General features: G+C 47.6%; 1 protein-coding gene across 1 annotated transcript in view; it reads right to left on the bottom strand.

Annotated features, from left to right (window-relative positions):
• Positions 1 to 18,894, bottom strand: part of LOC8031530 (multiple PDZ domain protein) — a 99,749-nt gene that overhangs the window by 2,810 nt on the left and 78,045 nt on the right. The window contains exons 24-32 of the mRNA XM_040219980.3: positions 18,333 to 18,544; positions 17,805 to 17,899; positions 17,623 to 17,692; positions 17,066 to 17,122; positions 13,862 to 14,035; positions 13,240 to 13,384; positions 10,646 to 10,920; positions 7,711 to 7,794; positions 1,904 to 2,110 (exon numbers count right to left, since the gene is read on the bottom strand). Of these exons, the coding sequence (XP_040075914.2) occupies positions 1,904 to 2,110; positions 7,711 to 7,794; positions 10,646 to 10,920; positions 13,240 to 13,384; positions 13,862 to 14,035; positions 17,066 to 17,122; positions 17,623 to 17,692; positions 17,805 to 17,899; positions 18,333 to 18,544 (1,319 nt within the window). The remainder of the gene's footprint in view (positions 1 to 1,903; positions 2,111 to 7,710; positions 7,795 to 10,645; positions 10,921 to 13,239; positions 13,385 to 13,861; positions 14,036 to 17,065; positions 17,123 to 17,622; positions 17,693 to 17,804; positions 17,900 to 18,332; positions 18,545 to 18,894) is intronic.

The raw sequence follows: 18,894 nt of genomic DNA, 5'->3' as shown, positions 1-18,894 counted from the left end.
AACTGCGGCATAGGTCTGCGCACATAGTGTGAACGAAACTGTGAGACTATAATTACAAGTGGCGAGATGAGGACGGCGGGACAACCGGACGACTCCCAAGAAGTGCGCTGAGCAGGCACGTTACGCCAATCATGTGGACATCGCTGAGCGCCGAGAGGAACGTTGCTGATGTCACCCGTTACACTTGCCCGGAGAAGTAAAACAAAAAGGGGCAATGGTGACGACGTTTAGATTAACGTAAGCTACGCCAACGCCGTAGCCTTGACTGCGCTGTTGGTTGCGCCTCAATTCGACCGGTATAGTCGGCCTATTTCGACAACTTGGCGCATTTTTAGACGAGGGTGGAATAGCAGACGGATAAAGGTGAAAACAGGCGCCGACTCGCAGCTTTCATATCCACATCTGGGCATAGCAGACGGTGTCAGATGCCAGACTAGACGCACCAGATGTCGTGAAAAGAAGGCGCAAGGCTTGCAAGCATGTTCGGCCGAGCAGCAAGGTCAATCCAGTAGCAATGGGCGGGGCCACTGATCTGTGGGCGGGGCTTAGAATGGACCGTGGCGTCCGCCTAAATTGCGTCTAACCGCGCAAAAATTGCATGTAACTTTTTTTTTTTTGAAAAAAGTTACTAAAAAAAAAAGAAGTGTCCTATCTATTCCCTTTAAGGGGGAACACTGGTCTTGGAGCTTTTTTTTCTTATCTTATGACCAAACTTAATGAAACTGCACAAGCTTGTTCAGCTTTTTGTGCTGATTTCATATATCTGGTGATTTCCTCAGCCAGTAGCATTGTCCTCAAAATAATTAAAACTTGCCTGCCTTTGTTTGGAAAAACGATAGAAAAAAAACTGCTCAACAAAATACATATTCTTTCAAACACATGGCTAGATACTACGAAGTGTAGAGAATACAATGTTGGAAGCACTTTTAAGATAAACTCACTATTAATGATTTTACCCCACATTGAAGTTCAGTGCTCAATGCATGTCTAACAAGTAATATATCAAAAGATCAAATAGAAATTTTTCTAGACTTATATTAAAACATCTGCTCTCAACATTGTATGCTTCACACATTCAGCTACACATTTCAGGAACGGTTATATTTCTATCTGCTCTAGATGCTGAGATATCCTTCCTGCAAATTCTCAACGAGTCTAAAAATTGTGTTTTGTGAAAACAATGTTTTAGAGTAAACTTTAATGCTCATTCAGCCCGCATAGATATTATAAAGTGATTTATAGCTCAAATATTCACCCACGAAATTGTAAGCCTGGTAGATTCCGAAGAACAACAGCCATCGCCATTTTCAAAAGAATGCAGTTTTAGAAAGTTTTTGGCTCCAAAGACCCATGTCCCCCCTTAAAGGGAAGATGGGGCACTTCTACATTTGAGAAAAAACGCTTGAATTGCGTTCATTTGGCCTTTAGAATAACAGATATCGAAATTATATTTCAATGCGACGCGCCGGAGAGCCACAAGAGCAATTTCAAAATAGGGCTGAAGCCCCGCCCCCTTAGCCTTGGGCAGCCAAAAGAGCCGTCGATGACGTCACGGACAGCGACTATCTTTCGCGTTTTTCTCGCGTTTAACAATACTTACACAGCAAATGGTTTGGGTATTCGGGTTCACCGGGTAAAAATACACTAGAATTCACTTCTAACTCATTTTTTCCAAAAAGCTCCCTAGCTTCCCTTTAAAAAGAAACTTTTAAATTTTAGCATTACTTTAAGATACATTTTCTGGATAAAATGCACAACACTGGTGATCTGTCACAAAATAAAGAACATGTATGAACCTCGGGAGTGTTAGTTTGTTGCACCAAATAAGGCCTCACCAACGATGCGGGCAAATCCGCGACAAGGTGGCGGACCTCTACAATCGAGGCTCAAGCTTTGGACTCGCCTCGGAGATGAAGACCCCCGGGGCGTTCCTGCGGCCGACGATGCTGAGCCCCAGGCCCCGGCCGGCCTTCTTGTGCAGCTCCACAGTGAGCACGTCCTGCTGGGGCTCCTCCTCCCGGAAGACCAGCATGCGCACAACCGAGGACGTCTGCCGCAAGGCCCCGATGGCCGCCTCGTGGCTTGCCTCGCGCAGGTCCTCCCCGTTCACCTGCCAACCACACTCCATCCTTGCACATCCATTGCCTCTTTCCGAGATATATGCGGTTTAGTAAATGATCCAATTAAGACGATAAATTATTAGGCACATACAAATAATTGATTTTTATTTTGAAGCGAATGGTGGTTTTGGACAAATATTTTCAAATCAAATACCGAATAGTTGCTGTACCTTTCTCCGAGCCTTTGAATATTTTTACACCGTGCTTGAAGAAAAATTCCAGCTGAACTTGCAATGGTCGTTCCTAAGCTTCCAATTGTCCGCTTCTAAGCTCAGCTAATCTTATTCTAACTATATTTATGGACTGTGGTATCGGGAAGTCCAAAGACTACGTTGGTGTGCCAAGGAAACCACGGATACGACGTAAAATTAAACGTAAATATAGGTGCAGCTGCAAGTTTACTTTCTACAACCTCGAATCTAAGAGAAAACAAATATGCACAAATGATGAACGCAAGTTATCGGGACATCTCTGCTTAACATATACTGTCGCGTAAGGCCACAATTTAAATTTGAGAGTTTTATTGCAATATAAATATAAACATTCCCAAAGGTTCTCTTTAATTACACCAGATTTGCGCCATTCCGCTCTGAAGTAGCCCTGCCTGCAGAGCCAGAGAATCGCATTCCTTTTCCTTGCGCCGCCAACTCCGCTGGATCCAACCTTCAGGAGGGAAAGCGACCTTGCAGGTGCCGAGTTTCGGGCAGAGCATGTTTCTCGCTTTGCATTTCCGAAATATCATACGTGGGTCAATTACTTTCAAAATGTAATTTAATTACAATTACCTTGCTTTAAAAGTAGCTTAACTACAATTACTACTACGTGAAAAGTAATTAATTACAATTAAAAATTACTTTTCAAAAGTAATGAAATTACTTTAGAATTACTCCGTTTCTGAGAGTGACCCGACTTGGGCCTAATAACTTTAAACGAGTTGTGCAGAATGCAACGTATTTGTTCATTCCTTGTCCCAATGTTTCAGGACGCTTAAGCATCACTGCATAGATGTCACGTATTGTACTTTCCTTTTGTGAATTTTGTTAAATTCATGATAGAAATTGACAGTTTGGGGCAATGAAGTACTACGCTCTTATACTTTTAATAAAGAATAATAAAATAGTTCCCATGCTGGAAGATGCCGATGGCTAACGAAAAAATTGGGTTGACAGACTTTCGTTGGCTCGGCAAATAAAAATGCGACAATTAGTCATATATGAATATTTTACAAGTATTAATCCACATGCGCTAACACGACTGCATTCACATACAAACATCATGGTATTGTAAATTATTTACATAGAGTTGAAATTATAATGGCTCAGAAATCTATAAGAACCGAATCGAGGATTCCGAACCATTGGTGGCAATGTTCACAGGTGCGAGGACAGTCTCCAAAATACTTATGCAAATAATATCCGAAGTGAAACCGACAGGAAATAAATTTAAAAATAATACAAAGATACAGATATGCGACAGTACTGAAATAAAAGCATAAAACTGGCAAAGAAAAGAGACAATTAAAATTTCTAAGCTCGGCTAAAAGCTAAAGCTTAACTTTTTTATTTTTCTTTTTTCAATATTGTGGCATGTTCACGCTATTGTTTTTTGCTCGCACCGAAGACGGCGCTACACGGCGCCGTTGAGGTAGACTCCAAAGAGGATTGTCTCTCAGCCTGCAGTGTAAGCAACAAAACAACCAACAACGCAATACTATTTTTGATGTGCGTATTTGTGCGTGCTTGTCTATGTGTGCGAGTGTGTCACCGAGCGCTAGGCCACTTGAGGTTCCGTCGGCTCAACAAAGTCTTGTAAAAGTAATTGTAATTGTGCCTGAAATTTCACAATTACTGACGCTAGAAAGTAATTAAATTATAATTACAATTCCTTTTAGAAGAAAGTAATTAATTACAATTACAAATTACCAAGAAAAGTAATTAAATTACAGCAATTGAATTACTACCCAAGCATGCGAAATATACATTCTACACTGAAATCAAATGAACTGCAAGGTTCCTTGACCATTGTGGGCAGCCACTGCGTATCGTATAATCGCATTGTTTTAGAACATGTTTTTATGTTTTAAACCGGCACATCCGGGCACCTCGGACCAGACAACAACGCGCATTGTGGCTTGCGAAGGGACAACGTTTTTTTCGGCTAAGTTCTACCGAGGGCATAGAGAGGAGCAGGAGACCGGGACGACGGCATCATCACCGCTCCGCATGCCGCAGCCTCGCCATCTCTAAGTGCCAGTTGCTTCACACAGCGTGTCCTTGGATCCAACACGGCCACCTGGGAGCACCATTGCAGTACTCTGCTCCGCAAGTGGAGCATGCACAGCAGTAATGGACCGAACTTTTGGCGAATCGAAAATTCGGCGCAGAATCTGGAGATTCGGCAAAAATACATTCTTGCCGGACTTAAAAGTTGATATTTTGTTTTTTCAGGTGAAAAAAATTTTTTTTTTTTTTTTTAAATGCATATTGACAAAGTTGTTGCTAAATAAGGTGATATTCTACAAGATAATTGTATTGGCGTCATTTTTGTGCGCTTACTGGCAATTTAACGGTGACTTCTTGCAGAAGCGGTGTGACAACAAGGTTGGGTAATGACAGGCACTGTCACGATATGAGAGTTTCGATTTTGAGGCCTCATCAACAAACCCAGTAAGTGCGTACATTGTTAAAATAAAGGTGGTAACACTGTGTTCTTACTTTCTCTGTGAATCACCATATGTATATATCTTAAAAAAAATATGCGAATATAATTTTTTGTTTGCGTCACTTGATGCATGAAAGCATCAAGTAACTCAAACGTCCCACGGCGTAGTGAATGAAAGTGTGCGTCCCAAACTTGCAACACCTCGTTTTTAACTTTTAAAACACCAGCTTCTGATGTTAATGACACACTCAGATGTTTGGGAAGATGGGAAAAGTTAAGAATGTCGGATGTGCGACGTCGATTATGACAGTGTGTCGCGTCTAGTCTTATGTGGATAGATAAAAACCGCGAAAGAATGCTAATTAAAAAGCAATAATATTTTGCTGTGGCACAAAGCACTTGTGAGCTGAAAATAGGATTGCTATAATGGCAAGGAGTGCTTTAAAGTACTTGTCAGTCAATGTTGCAACTACCTCGTGCATTGCTGGGAAGGTCAAATGAAAAACACGTTATCCAGAATGTACTGCATCATTTGTCACTTGCGCAGTGAACTGCGTTACTGCCTGATTGATCTTCTGTTCTTGAGGCACAATATACCAAAGAGAACCACAATCGCAAAGGCTGACAAACACAAAGATACCATATATTCCGCACCTCGCCGTAACCGCTGGTAGTGCTAAACTCTACGATGGTAACTGCACTAAACCGCACGGAGTCCATTTGCAATCTATGGTCCCGTCGCATTCTCGCGCATGCGCAAACGTTTGCCAAATTTCTGTCAAATCTTTGACGAACTTTCCTTCAAAGTCTGGCGTGTGCCAAACTTTGCCGAATCTGAAGTTTGGCAGATTCAATCTATCACTAACATAGAGTTATTCTACTTTGAAGGTGTTGTTATCTCGTACACATGTGGCTGCACTGCGGCAAAGCGAAAGTTGCAGGACTGCAGCGTCGGCTCTGCAGGTATTGCTTCTCTGCAATGCGCTGGTGCTCGGCAGAAAGCACACTTAATGGGGCTAACCCAGAGCCGTGTATAGAGGGAATTTGGTCAATGGGAGGCACAGGCAGAACCAGGACATGCGCTAGACTCGGAAAAAGGACTTGACATGCTCTCTCGACCAACCACCCAGGCGAAAATTTCTAACTGGAACCAGTTGGCACCTCAACTGGTTTCAACTGGGACTAACTGGTCCCAACTGGGAAGCAACTGGGACTAACTGGTCCCAACTGGGAATCAACTGGGACCAATAGGAGTCCAACTGGGGCCAGCTGAGGGGTCAACTGGTTTGAACCATTCCCAGTTGGGAGTCAACTGGTTTGACTCCCAGTTGGGAATGGAGTGCACTGGAACCAGTTAGGAAAGTTACTGGTTGGAGCGATTCCCAGTCGGACTTCAAATGCCTTTCCCATTCCCAGTTCACACTGGGCAACAATTTGGACAAGTTGGGGGTGTATTGACCTTTGCTAATGAAGAAAACTAAAAACACTAACATTTTTAGATTTATACAAATAGGGAATTTTTTATTACTGGGGTACATTTATATATTTATAAAAATAATATAAAAATTTTAACCAAATAATTTTTTAATTAGAAAATATAATTAGTGACAAAATGTGTTCACCTAAATGAACTTTTAGTGCATTATTAAAATATATTAAAACATTTATTTTAATACCTACAGTATTTTTTTTTCTTTTAATAAATAAATTTATCTTTTGACTAATCAGAGCTAGCCGGCCGCCGTGGCACGCGGGTGCGGATTAGTGGTACGCGCTGTCGACAGATGGCGCTGCCTATGCTGACGCCGGAGTCGGACGGACGCGGTAGAGAAGGGTCGCCGGGTCGCCATGTCGCCATCGCCCAAGTTGGCGTCGTTATGAAAATGTCAAAACTACAGCTGCGCTTCTTTGGACCTAACTGTACACACACCATGGTGGCGGCGGTGAACTTCGAGGATGGAAAGATGCAGTTCAACGATCGGAGGGCACCCAGGAAAGACCGGACGGAAGAGAACACGCCGCGGAGAGCACAATGGCGAAAATGGCGGGAGGTCTACCTCGAAAATGTTCGACTGTTGTGACAGAGATTGCAAGGTGGGAGCGCTACCGCATCTTATCAGGACTTCACCTGCGCAACGCAGGATCACGGGTGAGCACCTTTCTTCACGCGATGGGAAGAGAAGCTGAGGACGTCTTCACTAACAGACGCCAGCGGCCGATCTTCCTTCATCTAATGAATACCACCTCTGAAAAAGCGATTCAACCGTCGCAAGCAAGTGGCTAAACCCGGAGCGTGTACGTCACCGAACCTATTTAGTTCCATTCTCCAAGTTTTTGACAATAAATTCTTGTCAACCTTCCATTTTGTGCCGTGTTTCATTGTTGCTGGAGTTGGTACCAACTCCAACTGGGACCAATTCCAGCTGGGACCAACTCCAACTGGGACCAGTTGCAACTGGGAATTGTTCCGTAAACCAGTTGCAACTGGGACCAACTGGTCCCAGTTGGACGACTTCAACTGGGACCAGTTGTAACTGGGAATTGTTCCATAAACCAGTTGCAACTGGGACCAACTGGTCCCAGTTGAAAATTTTCGCCTGGGCAGAAGCCGAAAAGAAACCCTAGCGGTGATAGCGAGAAACAGTTTTAATCATAGGTACTATATGGTTCTAATTAGTGCGAAGAAATAAAGGTAGTAACCCTTCATGGTTGGAAGTAGGGTGCACGTGATGTTTAGATTATGATCATGCAGAAAGATATAAGAAACGAATGTTCCGCAAAGCAAATGTCAAACAGTGTACTATTCAATATTACTACTATCTGAATATTTGTGCAATCCTATAGAAAAAAATGTATCATCTGGCTAAATGAGGCACACTGGGGATCGAAGAGTACCAGTTCTCAAAGAAGGAGAGCACGGCTGACTGACCTCGAGGATCTGGTCACCCGGTCTGAGACGACCATCCAGAGCAGCTGCGCCGTCTGGGTAAACTTCGTGGATGATCACCGCACCCTGCAAATGCAAACCACAAGTTGGGGCAAGGCACAGAGTGACCTCGTGTCGCTCGAGGGCATTCCCTGCGGTCCCATCACACAAACTATGCTCCTTGCCCATCACCTAAAAGTGGATGCTCCATCAAATTTCCATTTAGTGAATCTAGCACCAATGACTAAGTACTGTTTAAAGCAGCTGAAATGTACACCGGCAAAGAAAACAATAAACATTAGGTTTGTTTCATCTGTGCGCTTCCTGCACCGGCCTCCACTAGCAAAGAAATTGAATGCCCAATACAAGGCACTGTCCTGTGCCTTGTTCGACGTAGTTGCCATCAGCTTTTGGGTAAGAGAGGATGTGATTGGCTCACTCACCGAAGAGTGGGAGAGCTTGCTGCTAGACGGCCTACAAAACTGCAGTCAATAGCCCTTATAACCCAATCTGCGAGACCGGCGAAAGTATTCATAGTACAGGTAGGTTTGTTGTAGTAGTTGAGCGCAAGAAATAGATCGTGCGAAATGGAATTTTATGCTGTCACATATTGATGTAACCGCGGTGCTTTAGGAAACAGTACTAGCACTAAAAATAATAAGGGCGACATCGAAACAAGGTTTTCTACGTTGACAATTGACTTATCAAAAAAAGGAAAGATGGCCGAGCGCCCTAGCGCTTCGCAGTTCGGATCAGGTGGGCTGAAAGCATGCACTGCAGAATCCAGGCTTCTTAAGTTCAATTGCCTTTTTTTTTTTTTCTAAATAAAAAATTTTATTATATGCGTACTGACCCTTGAGTGACGTAAGTTAAAGACACCAGGCTGGTGGTCGTACCGCCAGTACAGCCACTTGCAAAGTTAGTCATCTATGCACAGCCGAGACACCAGGTGCTCCTCGTTGCAGACTAATTTTCCGCTCTCCAAACACAACAACATTAATTAACTTATCAAAATACGAATCGCAACAATCATTAAACCACCGACTTCGACCACCGATCACGCAGCGAAGGCATTCGCCGATTGTGTAAGTTTGGCCTTTCATAAATCGGGCCACCACGTGTCATTTGGAGGATCTCTTGAAGTGGTTCCTCTTGGGCACAAAAAGGGTTTCTCTTTCTGTGCTACTCTACCGATTTTGCTTAAATTTTGCCCTCATGGGTAGAGTCGATGGTCGTTTCCTCGACTCCATTATATCGCTCCATGGCAGAATAATTTGAGACTCCAATGAAGAAAGATTTGGAATCTTTGATCCCGATGAAGATAGGCGCGTCGGTTGAACAGATGCCAAGACAGCATAAAAGATTTGCGACGGCCAATGAAAATGCTTTTTTTTATATATACATATGGATCCCTTCAAATGCACTGTCATACCTCCAAAACGAGGTAGAGGTGCTTAAACCGATAAACTCGCAGCTGAAAGTGACTCCCAATTGGCCGCCGCCATGTTGCACATTTCTGACCGCTAGACACGTGACCTTATAGTTTTACGTCTAGATTTTAACGAAGTACCGTGCACAAATAATTGCTTATTGATCTTTATTACCAGTACCGATGAGATAAGTTATGTTTCGTTTGTTTTAAGTTCAAAATGTCCTTTAACGACAAAAACTCGGGCAGCTTCGCAATTATAATATAGTAAGGGTGCAGGCGAACTGGTGAATGTTAATTATGTTGAATAAACCTGAGACCGGGGCAGAAATGAACATATAAGTGAATGGAACAGAAAAGAACAGGACGACGTCTCAAATTGCAATGCCTCCGCTAGATGCTAGACACTGATCTGTGGGGGATAACAGTATTGAAAAAGTAGTTTATAATTTTTTTTACAGTGATCGCAATACAAATTTCGGCTCGGTTGTGTGTAAAAGCCTCAGGATCTGGTACAATCACATGTCTACTGGTCAACATTGTACAACATGGTGGCAGCCAGGTGGAAGTCACTTTTGCCTAGTGTACGGGATACCAGTTTACCCCTCTAAGCCCCTCTACCTTGTTGTTTCAAAATAAGAAAATGAGTGCGAGCAAAGCCTGGACGGAGCATTGAAAAAAGCTAATCTTGTAGCGAGTGGCACCCATTCAATGGCATGAGCAAAACGAAAGTATGCACCAGCGCACGGGCGGAGGCACAGTGCAGTCTCCGTCACACTGCTTCCGTTGCTGCCGCCATGTTATTATTAGCGTTATCAATGTTGGGTCCAAATAATTTGTTAGTGTGCAACCTTGTGTTTAGGTACTGCTATGTGACTATGTTGCTGCGTACATGCTTTCTATGCAGCAAAGTAGCGCCGTCTAGATGCAAGGTTGCACACTAACAAATCATATGGACCCAAGCCGAGAATGCAAGGCACAGCGGCGGCGGAGGCAGTTTGAACTATCGCCACTGCCGCAGCATTTATTTTCTCTACGCGTCACACTGAAGAGAAACAATTTTATGTGAAATCGATTACTTTTGGCGAAAAACTCGTTATGAAGGTCATTTTTGCCTCGTGGAACTGCAAAACTGCTTTGTTAACAGAAACTTTCGTGAAACAGGAATTGGCCGTACTAATCAGAGAAACGCATTGAACATATAAAAGATTGGCCGGGACTTTATTTTACTTCGTTAAACGGTCATTTTTGTAGTAGGGGTGTTGGTTACAAAGGCGTTTGATTGTAGCTGCATGAGCGAGGAGCAGCGAGACATCCCTCGTGAAACCTAAAGTCTACGGGGGCAGCAGCTCTGTGGACTTTAGCCGCACACCGAATGTCAGAGACCTAATCCAGCCTGGCTGCCGCAACATCATCACGAGGCGAGACCGATACAGGAGGCACAAATGGCAGCCGGTTCTACGCCGCACGGCAATGGCCGTCCCAGTCCCGAGGAAAAGGCGAGCTCACCAGGGGTGTGTCCGACCCTCCGACGATGCTGAGCCCGAGACCGAGCTTCTCCTTGGCGATCTCGATGGCCGTCTCCCGCCCGGGCCGGATGACGTCCGAGGCCGGGGAGGACGTGGGGGTGCCCGCTGCAAGGGCGCCGCCGTCTTGCTTGGCGTCTGGAGTGCGCGGCGTCGGTGCGTCGGGGCGCGCGGGCGAGAGCAGCGGGGACGGCAGTCGGCCGTCCGGAGAAGAACCGCCGCATTTAGGCGGGCAGTGGGGCAGGGAAATGGCCGTGCCTGGACGCACACACGTGGCGTCAGGGAAGACCGCCGCTCAAGAGCCACCCAAACTAGGGTGCCTGGAACGGGCCTCCGGCGTGTTATGTGTCCGTATCCGCAACACTTGTCAGCTGCCGGTTCGACTGGGTCGGCGACGACACTTGCGCGTCGGGAAGGACCTTTTCTTGGGATGCGGCCAACGCACTGGCCGGAGACCAGTTCCGGGCACCCAATCCTCCACCGTCGGTAGGATTCGTTCACTTCCCATCAAAATTGTGGGGGCATCTGCCTAGATTAGAACTTGACTGGCAGTGTCCGAGATAGCTCACGTTTGACTGCAAGATTAAACTTTGAAACTCGCTCGGATGTCAAATTAAAAGCTCTCTCGGTGCTACATTTTTTTTTTCTTTTTTTTTTAAGGTTGGACAATTGGAAAACAGTTAAGAGAGACCTGCATTTGATGCTTTTAAAATCCAGAATATATTAATGGTAGGAAGCACACATCCATAGCAATGACAACTTGTCCCAGACTAACTGTACTGCCTGCCAACTCTCTCCTGATCTTGGCATTTGTTACGTCTCTGGCGATTCGGAAGAGAATGACAGATAGAAGGGGCCAAAGAGCACAAACTTCTCGGCGAAGCACACCCCCGAGCAAAGTTCTCATGCCCCGCACAGAAGGCAACGCTACTTATGTCGTGGCACAGTGTACTCACGGGATGTTTTGGCCAACGACAGAAGTGCATGCAGCCAGCAGAGGCAGTTGGCGCCAAGCATGCGGCAGGCAAGAGCGTTTCAGCCGTCCGCATGCGTTCCGCGGCAAGACAAGAGAAAGAGAGAGAGAGAGAGAGAAAGGGAGAGAAAGGGGTGACACCAAGGGCGGCGTGTTGCACAACTCTCTTGCCAAGACACGTCACAAAGACGCACGTCACACACAAAGGCGGGTGCTTTCGGACAAGCCCCTACGCCGCTACTCTAACCCCCTGAAAGCCACCTCGAGCCAACGAGGCGCACCCGGGCGCTGGGTTTGGACACCGAGACGAGCGAGTGCAGACGCTCGCTACACACACTCGTCGCCGGTCTGAACTAACATTTGCCGAGCGTCTGCTTTCGCGGCTGCGCGACGCGAGATTGTCACAACTGATTGTCGACGTCGTTACTGTGCGGTACGATAAGTGTGTGGCACGATGAGTGTCGGTCTGACTGTCGCGGTGCTGGATGACCGTTACGAGACGTAAGTGAGCCGGGTCGACGGAAGAGCTTCGCCATTCGACAGCTCTCCCCGTTTGCTTAGGACCGCCTCGGTCGTATTAGCACTTGCGGAGGTCGCATTGAGTCGACTGGCCGTCGTTCGAACTGTCCAGCACGGAACAGACGGCTTCGAGCGTCGAAAAGGCGATTCTCCTCCTTTGACACGGTGGTGAGACAAGTGTGCGAGAGAGCGAGGCGTCCGCTCAGAGGTAGGCCTGGCCATCGTCTGTCGACCTCCAGCGAAGAAGGTCGTGGAGCCAGCGGATTGTCCCGAGCTCTGGGGTTCCCCGCCGGGGGGCAGCACATATGCCGGCAGACAAAGAGCGCTCGTCAGGCGAAGGAAACGCCCGTGGCCACTCGAGTTTGTCGCTGGGAACTGCACTTCCTCTCACTCTGCTCTTTTTTAACGAACAAGTCCGTACGCGTGAAACATTTTTTTTTCGTTGGTTTAGTCCCACAATAAGTGTTTTCACAAGACAGACCTTGTTTGTCGTGGCTTTTAAAGTCAACCGCAAAGACACGTAACAAAATGAGACCCTGGAAATGCATCTATTGTTAGATGAAAAGTTTGGGAACAATGGAATGACAGCCGTGTACTACCACAATTTTGCTCTACCACGAGGTGCACAAGCATGGCCGTTTCTTTGGTTTCTTGGAACCTCAAATCATACCCTATTGCCCATTCCAAAACGTTTGAACAACTTCATTAAAGCATTCACAGAATGAGAATTCCAGAAACGGAAAGAAAAGAATGCTTTCTCCAAGCTTTAGCTTGAAAAGGCATTAGTGGTTCTCGGCCGAAATGCCACTTCCTCAACGCTAACATGCTCATTCTTCGGGCAATTGCCTGGAGAATAACAAAGAGAAACCAATCACACTTGAAATCCAATTCCCATAGCAAAAGAAAAGTGTTGTCTGAATACGCGTCGTCCCTTCGTGGCAAGCTCGGTAGGCTCGGCAACAAAAGAAAGTATGCGCGCGGGGGACAAAAGGAACAAAGCCTCCGTTATTGCGGGCAAAGCGAGTTTAGAAAGCGACTCGGCCGACCGATGCGACAACGTGCACGCTCGAAAGAGGACGACTCACTCTTGCGATTGGAGCCCAGCGTCCGAGAGGGCTCCTGGGTCTCGATGGAGGCCGCCTTCTTCTTCAGCAGGGGCACGAGGTTGCCAACCGGCCTGGCCACCACCACTGTCAGCACCCCCTCTGACTGCTTCAGCAGCTGAGCCGCCTGCAACGCCCGGCAGGGCCACGTTGTCTAACGACAAGGTCGCTTTGTATGCACCAAAAATTGCAAGTTGCACCGTCCGGCGGTTCAATTTTGTCGGGAAAGCCGGGACGAGGCTTCCATCTCGCTTCCAGAAACATTTCCGAGATTAAGCGGCATTGCGCGTAGAAAGGAAGGAACGAGAAACTGCTCATCTCTTTGGTACATTCCAGGCTGCGTGGCAATCTTTAGGTCGCCTGCGACAACCGTACTCAACGTTACACTATAACGCGATAGCGTCACGTGATGTCGTGGGGGGAAAGCATGTGGCATGCTTTCCCAACACTGTGCGCAGCGGACACCAGAAGTCATGGTTGTCCCATGCAAAAAAAAAAGGACGTTTTTCCCCTCCTTCTCACGCACACTGCCATTGCACAAAGCAGTCTCGCATCACGAGCGGCCCAATGGCCGAGAGAACGGCCCCGGGGGCGGCTCCCCCACCGTGTCGTAGTCTGCTCCGACGAGGTCGACCCCGTTCACGGCCAGGATCATGTCCCCCACGCCGAGGCCGGCCTTGTGGGCCGGGCTGCCCTCCTGGATGTCCGACACAAAGATGCCTTGGCCGGCCTCCGCATGCCGGCCCTCCAGGATCATGATGCCCAGGCCGTGAGAGCCCTGCACGCCCAGAGGACACGGCGCTCAGTACGCCGTCGGTACAGACGGGTCTCGCCTCTCACACCAATTATGCCGCCTCGTCTAGTTTTGACTTCGGTCCCTCGGCCGACAACCAGGTCTCCTCGTTTATGTATGTACGAGGGCGAAACGCGTCCGACGCCAAAAGAAATATGTTCATTCACCCAGAGGTCAGAAACCCTAATCCCCTTCAAAGTACTTTCCTTGAGACCGCACGCAAATCTCCCGGCGGTCCTGGAAAGCCGTTTTTGCAACGGCGTTCAGCATAATATATTTCCTCGCGCCTTGTAACGGGCTCCTTTCGGCGGCATTTTCGGCTCAAGGAAGAACCAGAAATCACAAGGAGCCACGTCAAAAGGAGCCTGATAGAACACAGTGGTGCTGTGTTTTGCCAAGAAACTCTGAACCAGATAGGAGGAATGAGCTGGTGCAGCTGTCCCTCTTGCGCCGCGCAGCATTACTAAGACGACAGAGCACCTCTGGGTAGTACTCTTCCGTGACGTTTTGCCCTTGTGGCACATACTCGTGGTGCACCTCCCAATGGGAGTAAGGAACAACATCCCATTGCTGCGCACCTGCAGTGCTTTGTTTGCCGACGTTGAATGCTTTTACTATGACGACTGTGCCTTAATTTATGGGTGGTACCCTCGACTCATCAGTCGTAAAGACGGTGTTCAGGAAATTAGGGTCGCCATTTGCGCTGTCCAGCATATCCTGAGAGACCTGCCGACCGAGTTCTTTTTGCTCAGTCATTAGCAATTTTGGCAAGAATTTCATGGACACTCTCAGCAAGGCCAAATCCTCGCTCGAAATGGAATATACTGAGCCGGCACTTATTCCCACCCTATCTGCAAGTACTCGAAGAGTGCAAAGACTGTCTTGCACGACCAAAGTTCGCACTCTGTCAGACACCGTCGTACCGGTTGGTTGAGGACTTCCTGGAATGTGAGTTGCTGTATATCACTGTGCGGCCATCTTTGAACTGTTTGTACCACTCCCAAGTTTGCGTAATTCCCGCGAAATCGTCGCTTAAAGCCTGCTGAATCTCCAGAAAGGTTTCCACTCGAGTATCACTGAGCTGGACGCAAAATTTGATGCGATAACTTTGCTCGAGTCTTTCCGTCATTTCCCAAAAGATGAAATCAAACAAACGCTCAAAACACTCCCTCACCCGCAAGCTGACCTACGGCGACGGACGCTCACTGTGGACGTGAAAACATTTGTGAAGGCGCACCCGGCTCTCCACGTGGGCGCCTTCACAAAATTCCCCCACGGTTCATCTGTTTCTGCCGAAATAATTCGGGTCGAATACTATTTGAACGGTCCACATATACTTGGTATGGTCTCCCAAATAAATGGGTCTTTTTCGTCGGCTCCTTTGGCTCGTCATTACGACAGCGTGCCTACCGAATAGCTTCTCTCAAATTCCAAGACTTTTCCACGTTTCGCCCGAATATCTTAGACTAAATTAGCCAATTATTGCGTGAGAAGAAAATGCGGAGAATAGGGTTGCGGCCGTTGTTCAGGCTGTTAGCGTTCCGGCGAATCGGGCGGTGTCCAATGCCGCCCGGTGATGCCTCATGCAACTGTTACTCATTGCAAGGGCTGTCCGCGCCACCACACCCTCCCTTTCGTTTCATGCCAATGCACCACGCAATCCGTAATTTTCCCCTAGCTAAACAATTTTCTAATTAATTCCCAGACTTTTCTGGATGCTTCAACAATCTCGGTTTTTCCAGCTTGGTAGACATCTCGATAATGCCAAGAGCTTTCAACGCGGAGATGGTTTCCTCGATACGAGCGTAACATTACGAAGGAGCATCAAGAAAAACCTTCACACGGCCACCAAACTGAGCGGCTCGTGTCCCGCCTTTTTGCTGCACCCTGCCCCTTCCGACCTTATATGTAGGGAAACGCTTCAATTACTTTCTGAACATTTCGAATCTGCAGAAATCGGCTGGGCGCTCCTCTATATGGTGCCGACCGGACTGCCAGTCGACGCTCCCGCAATACCGTCGAGAAATTGTAAGGCCGTTACGCATTTAAGGCGGCAGAGCTGCACTGTTGCGAGATGGTACAACGCTCGTCCAGGTCGAGTGCATCGCGTCCGTTTGGAAGGCAACAAGTCTGCCCCTGTGGGCGTCGGGTGTATTCGAGTAGATGAGAACTTTGTGCAGTGCCGCTGCCAGCATGTGGTCTTTAACTTTCGCGACGCAGTAGTGAGACGGGACTGCACGCCGGTACGATGCTCGTCCGGGTCGGATGGGCGTGGGCATCGAAACCCGCATGCTCTAAGCTGCCGAGCACTGGCACATCCGGCCACCGATCCCCACCGAAGATTACGGTCCAATCAGACTTGCAACTCCTTAAAACTGAGTGCCTTGAAACCTCTTAAAATTTCCTAGGACGAGAGAGCACACTGGAGCCATCTATGGGGTAACCCTGTAAATGCACTTCACAAGGCTTTGTAGGATTTCCGAGGTCAAATGTGCTAATACCTAAGAGAAAGGCTCGTTTATAACATTGACCAAAGTTTTTCGATCCAAGAAAAAAAAGATGAAGCGCGAGAGAAATAGAAAATATGCGGGACCGCCAAGTTTCCACTGCTACCCCACAGATAGCACCAGTGCATCTTCTGGGCGTAAGAGATTTTAAGAGGTTTCATGGCACTCGGTCTTAAAAAGTCGCAAGTGTCTGAACAGGCCATTAGGTAAACTTTGAATGACATCTGTAAGGAAAATCCGGGATAACTTTCTGAGGCAATTTAAAGAGGGTGCTGGTCCACAATAAGCACTCAAGCTGCCGGACTGCACGGGCGCTCACGCACCTGGAGCAAGGGACACTTTGAGAGAGCAAGGACGCTTTAGCAGTTTCGTGAATCTGCAAGCTTTCTTCTAGAAATGTTGCACTACTTCCTTATGCTGCAGTTTTTAAGATGCAAGTTCTCTTCAATTCCTAAATAAAGAATTTTTTTTTTAATATGCTTTTTGAGTAATTATATTTAAAGTGTACCTTTTTGACGGTCACAGTCCGCACGCCCCGGTAGCTCGAATACCTCTCCTCCGGAGTCTGTTGAGAGAAAGAAGTGTCGACTCGGTACAACAAACAGCAAAGAGTTCGCCTTAACACTCGGAAGAAATCACCACAAGGAGGCGCGAGCGTACCCCGTTATTTATTTCGAGTGGGCGTCCTAGGAGCCGTAGTGAACCATGTCTTATTTGACTGTAACGAGTTCTAAATAAATCACTTAAGTCAAAGTGAGCATGCCGACGCGGTCGGGCCAGTTTCGTTCGCACCTCCTTCCGTGTCCGTTGGAAGTCGCAGTGTCTGAAATTATTAACGAATGTTTCTAATTAAGTTGGATCGCAACCCAAATGGTGCGACCGCCGAAAAATATCGCCTCGGTTCGGGCTTGGATTCCCTCAAGATGGGAGAACTCTACCAACACGGCTAAGCGGGCACTAGAGATCGGTAGAGCGAACGAATGTGGTCGACTGCCCAGTGGCCCGAATTCCGACGTGCAAGTTATTGCGTGCTCCTCTTGACCACCGTCGCCGAACAGAGCTCACCTGTTCGTCCAGTTGCATGGGGTACTGCGTGAGGGGCTTCACCGCCATGTCTTCGACCGCATCTTCCCTCCTGCGAAACGGGCATGCGTGTCTCAACGCGTGAAAAGGCCCCTAGGAGTCGAGCAGAACAGATGGATGGGCGTGCAGGTGGCAACGCCGCGGAGGAGAGAGGGGTGCGGCACCTGTGCAGGACGAACTTGTAGTTGGGGCCCGGAAGGCTCTTGATAATGGCCGAGGCATTCAGGTGGCAGCGCCCGTACATCACCACCCCATTCACCTGCGCACCGCACCCGCAGTGTTCAGACGTTTGGAAACATTTCGGTCCGTCCTTCCTAAGCTATTTTTAATCAAATGCCGGAGCTCATCAGCGTGGAACACACCAAGGAAAGATCCAGATACCGACGTCTACCTCCAACCACTTCAACTTTTCATGGACACTAACTTCACTCGAGGTTTCCAACGTCTCACAGCGTGGCGTAGTAGCTTTGCTTACCTATTTTGCACATTCACACTACTGCTCAATTATGACTTCTTATAATCTGTTATATCATATAATCTGTTGAAGAAAAAAAAAAAAGAAAAGAACAATGTTATTACTAATGTAATAATTTACTCCCAAAAATTTCTGATAACACTTCGGAGTGTTTACCGACACCATCAAACAAAACGTCCAACAGTGCTTGGCAACGTCCACAGACGTCGGTCCTCACCTCGAGCACCTCGTCGGCGATGCGTATGCGGCCGTCTCTCGCGGCCTGTCCCCGGGGGTGAATGCCGCAGACGAAGACACTCATGCGGCTGCGGTTCTTGTTTCCGGCCAGCGAGAGGCCCAGGCCGCTGCCCGCCGCCCCCTTCTGCAGCTCTACCAGCAGCAGCTGTCCGCCCGCACCCTTCAGCTCCTGGTACTGGCGCTCTACCTTTTCTGCAAGTACCCGCAAGAGGCTCCCGTCGGCATTGGCGGCAAGGACCTCGCAAATGGTCGCTCAATTCCATACCAGACAGTGGCGTCACGGTGCGGCTCCTAGCAGAAGCGTTTCGAATGGAACGTGGCCAAACTGGCATAGGTTGCAAGTTTTGTTTCTAATGAGTGGCGGCTTACCCGAGCGCTATACTAAACGTCCGGGACCACACTCAATGCTAACTCCTTTTGACACGAGACTAAGAAATTGAGAACAGAGATCCTCTACACGAGCGGGCAAAAACCGCCGCAATTATCTCAATCCCAGCATGTCTACCCAATCCGCCTGCGAGCAAAGAGCAATCTCATAATAA

The sequence above is a fragment of the Ixodes scapularis genome, unplaced genomic scaffold (genome assembly GCF_016920785.2).
Source record: "Ixodes scapularis isolate PalLabHiFi unplaced genomic scaffold, ASM1692078v2 PGA_scaffold12__126_contigs__length_90152505, whole genome shotgun sequence".
In the NCBI taxonomy this organism is placed as follows: domain Eukaryota; kingdom Metazoa; phylum Arthropoda; class Arachnida; order Ixodida; family Ixodidae; genus Ixodes; species Ixodes scapularis.
This window is presented reverse-complemented; position numbering and strand designations above follow the sequence as displayed.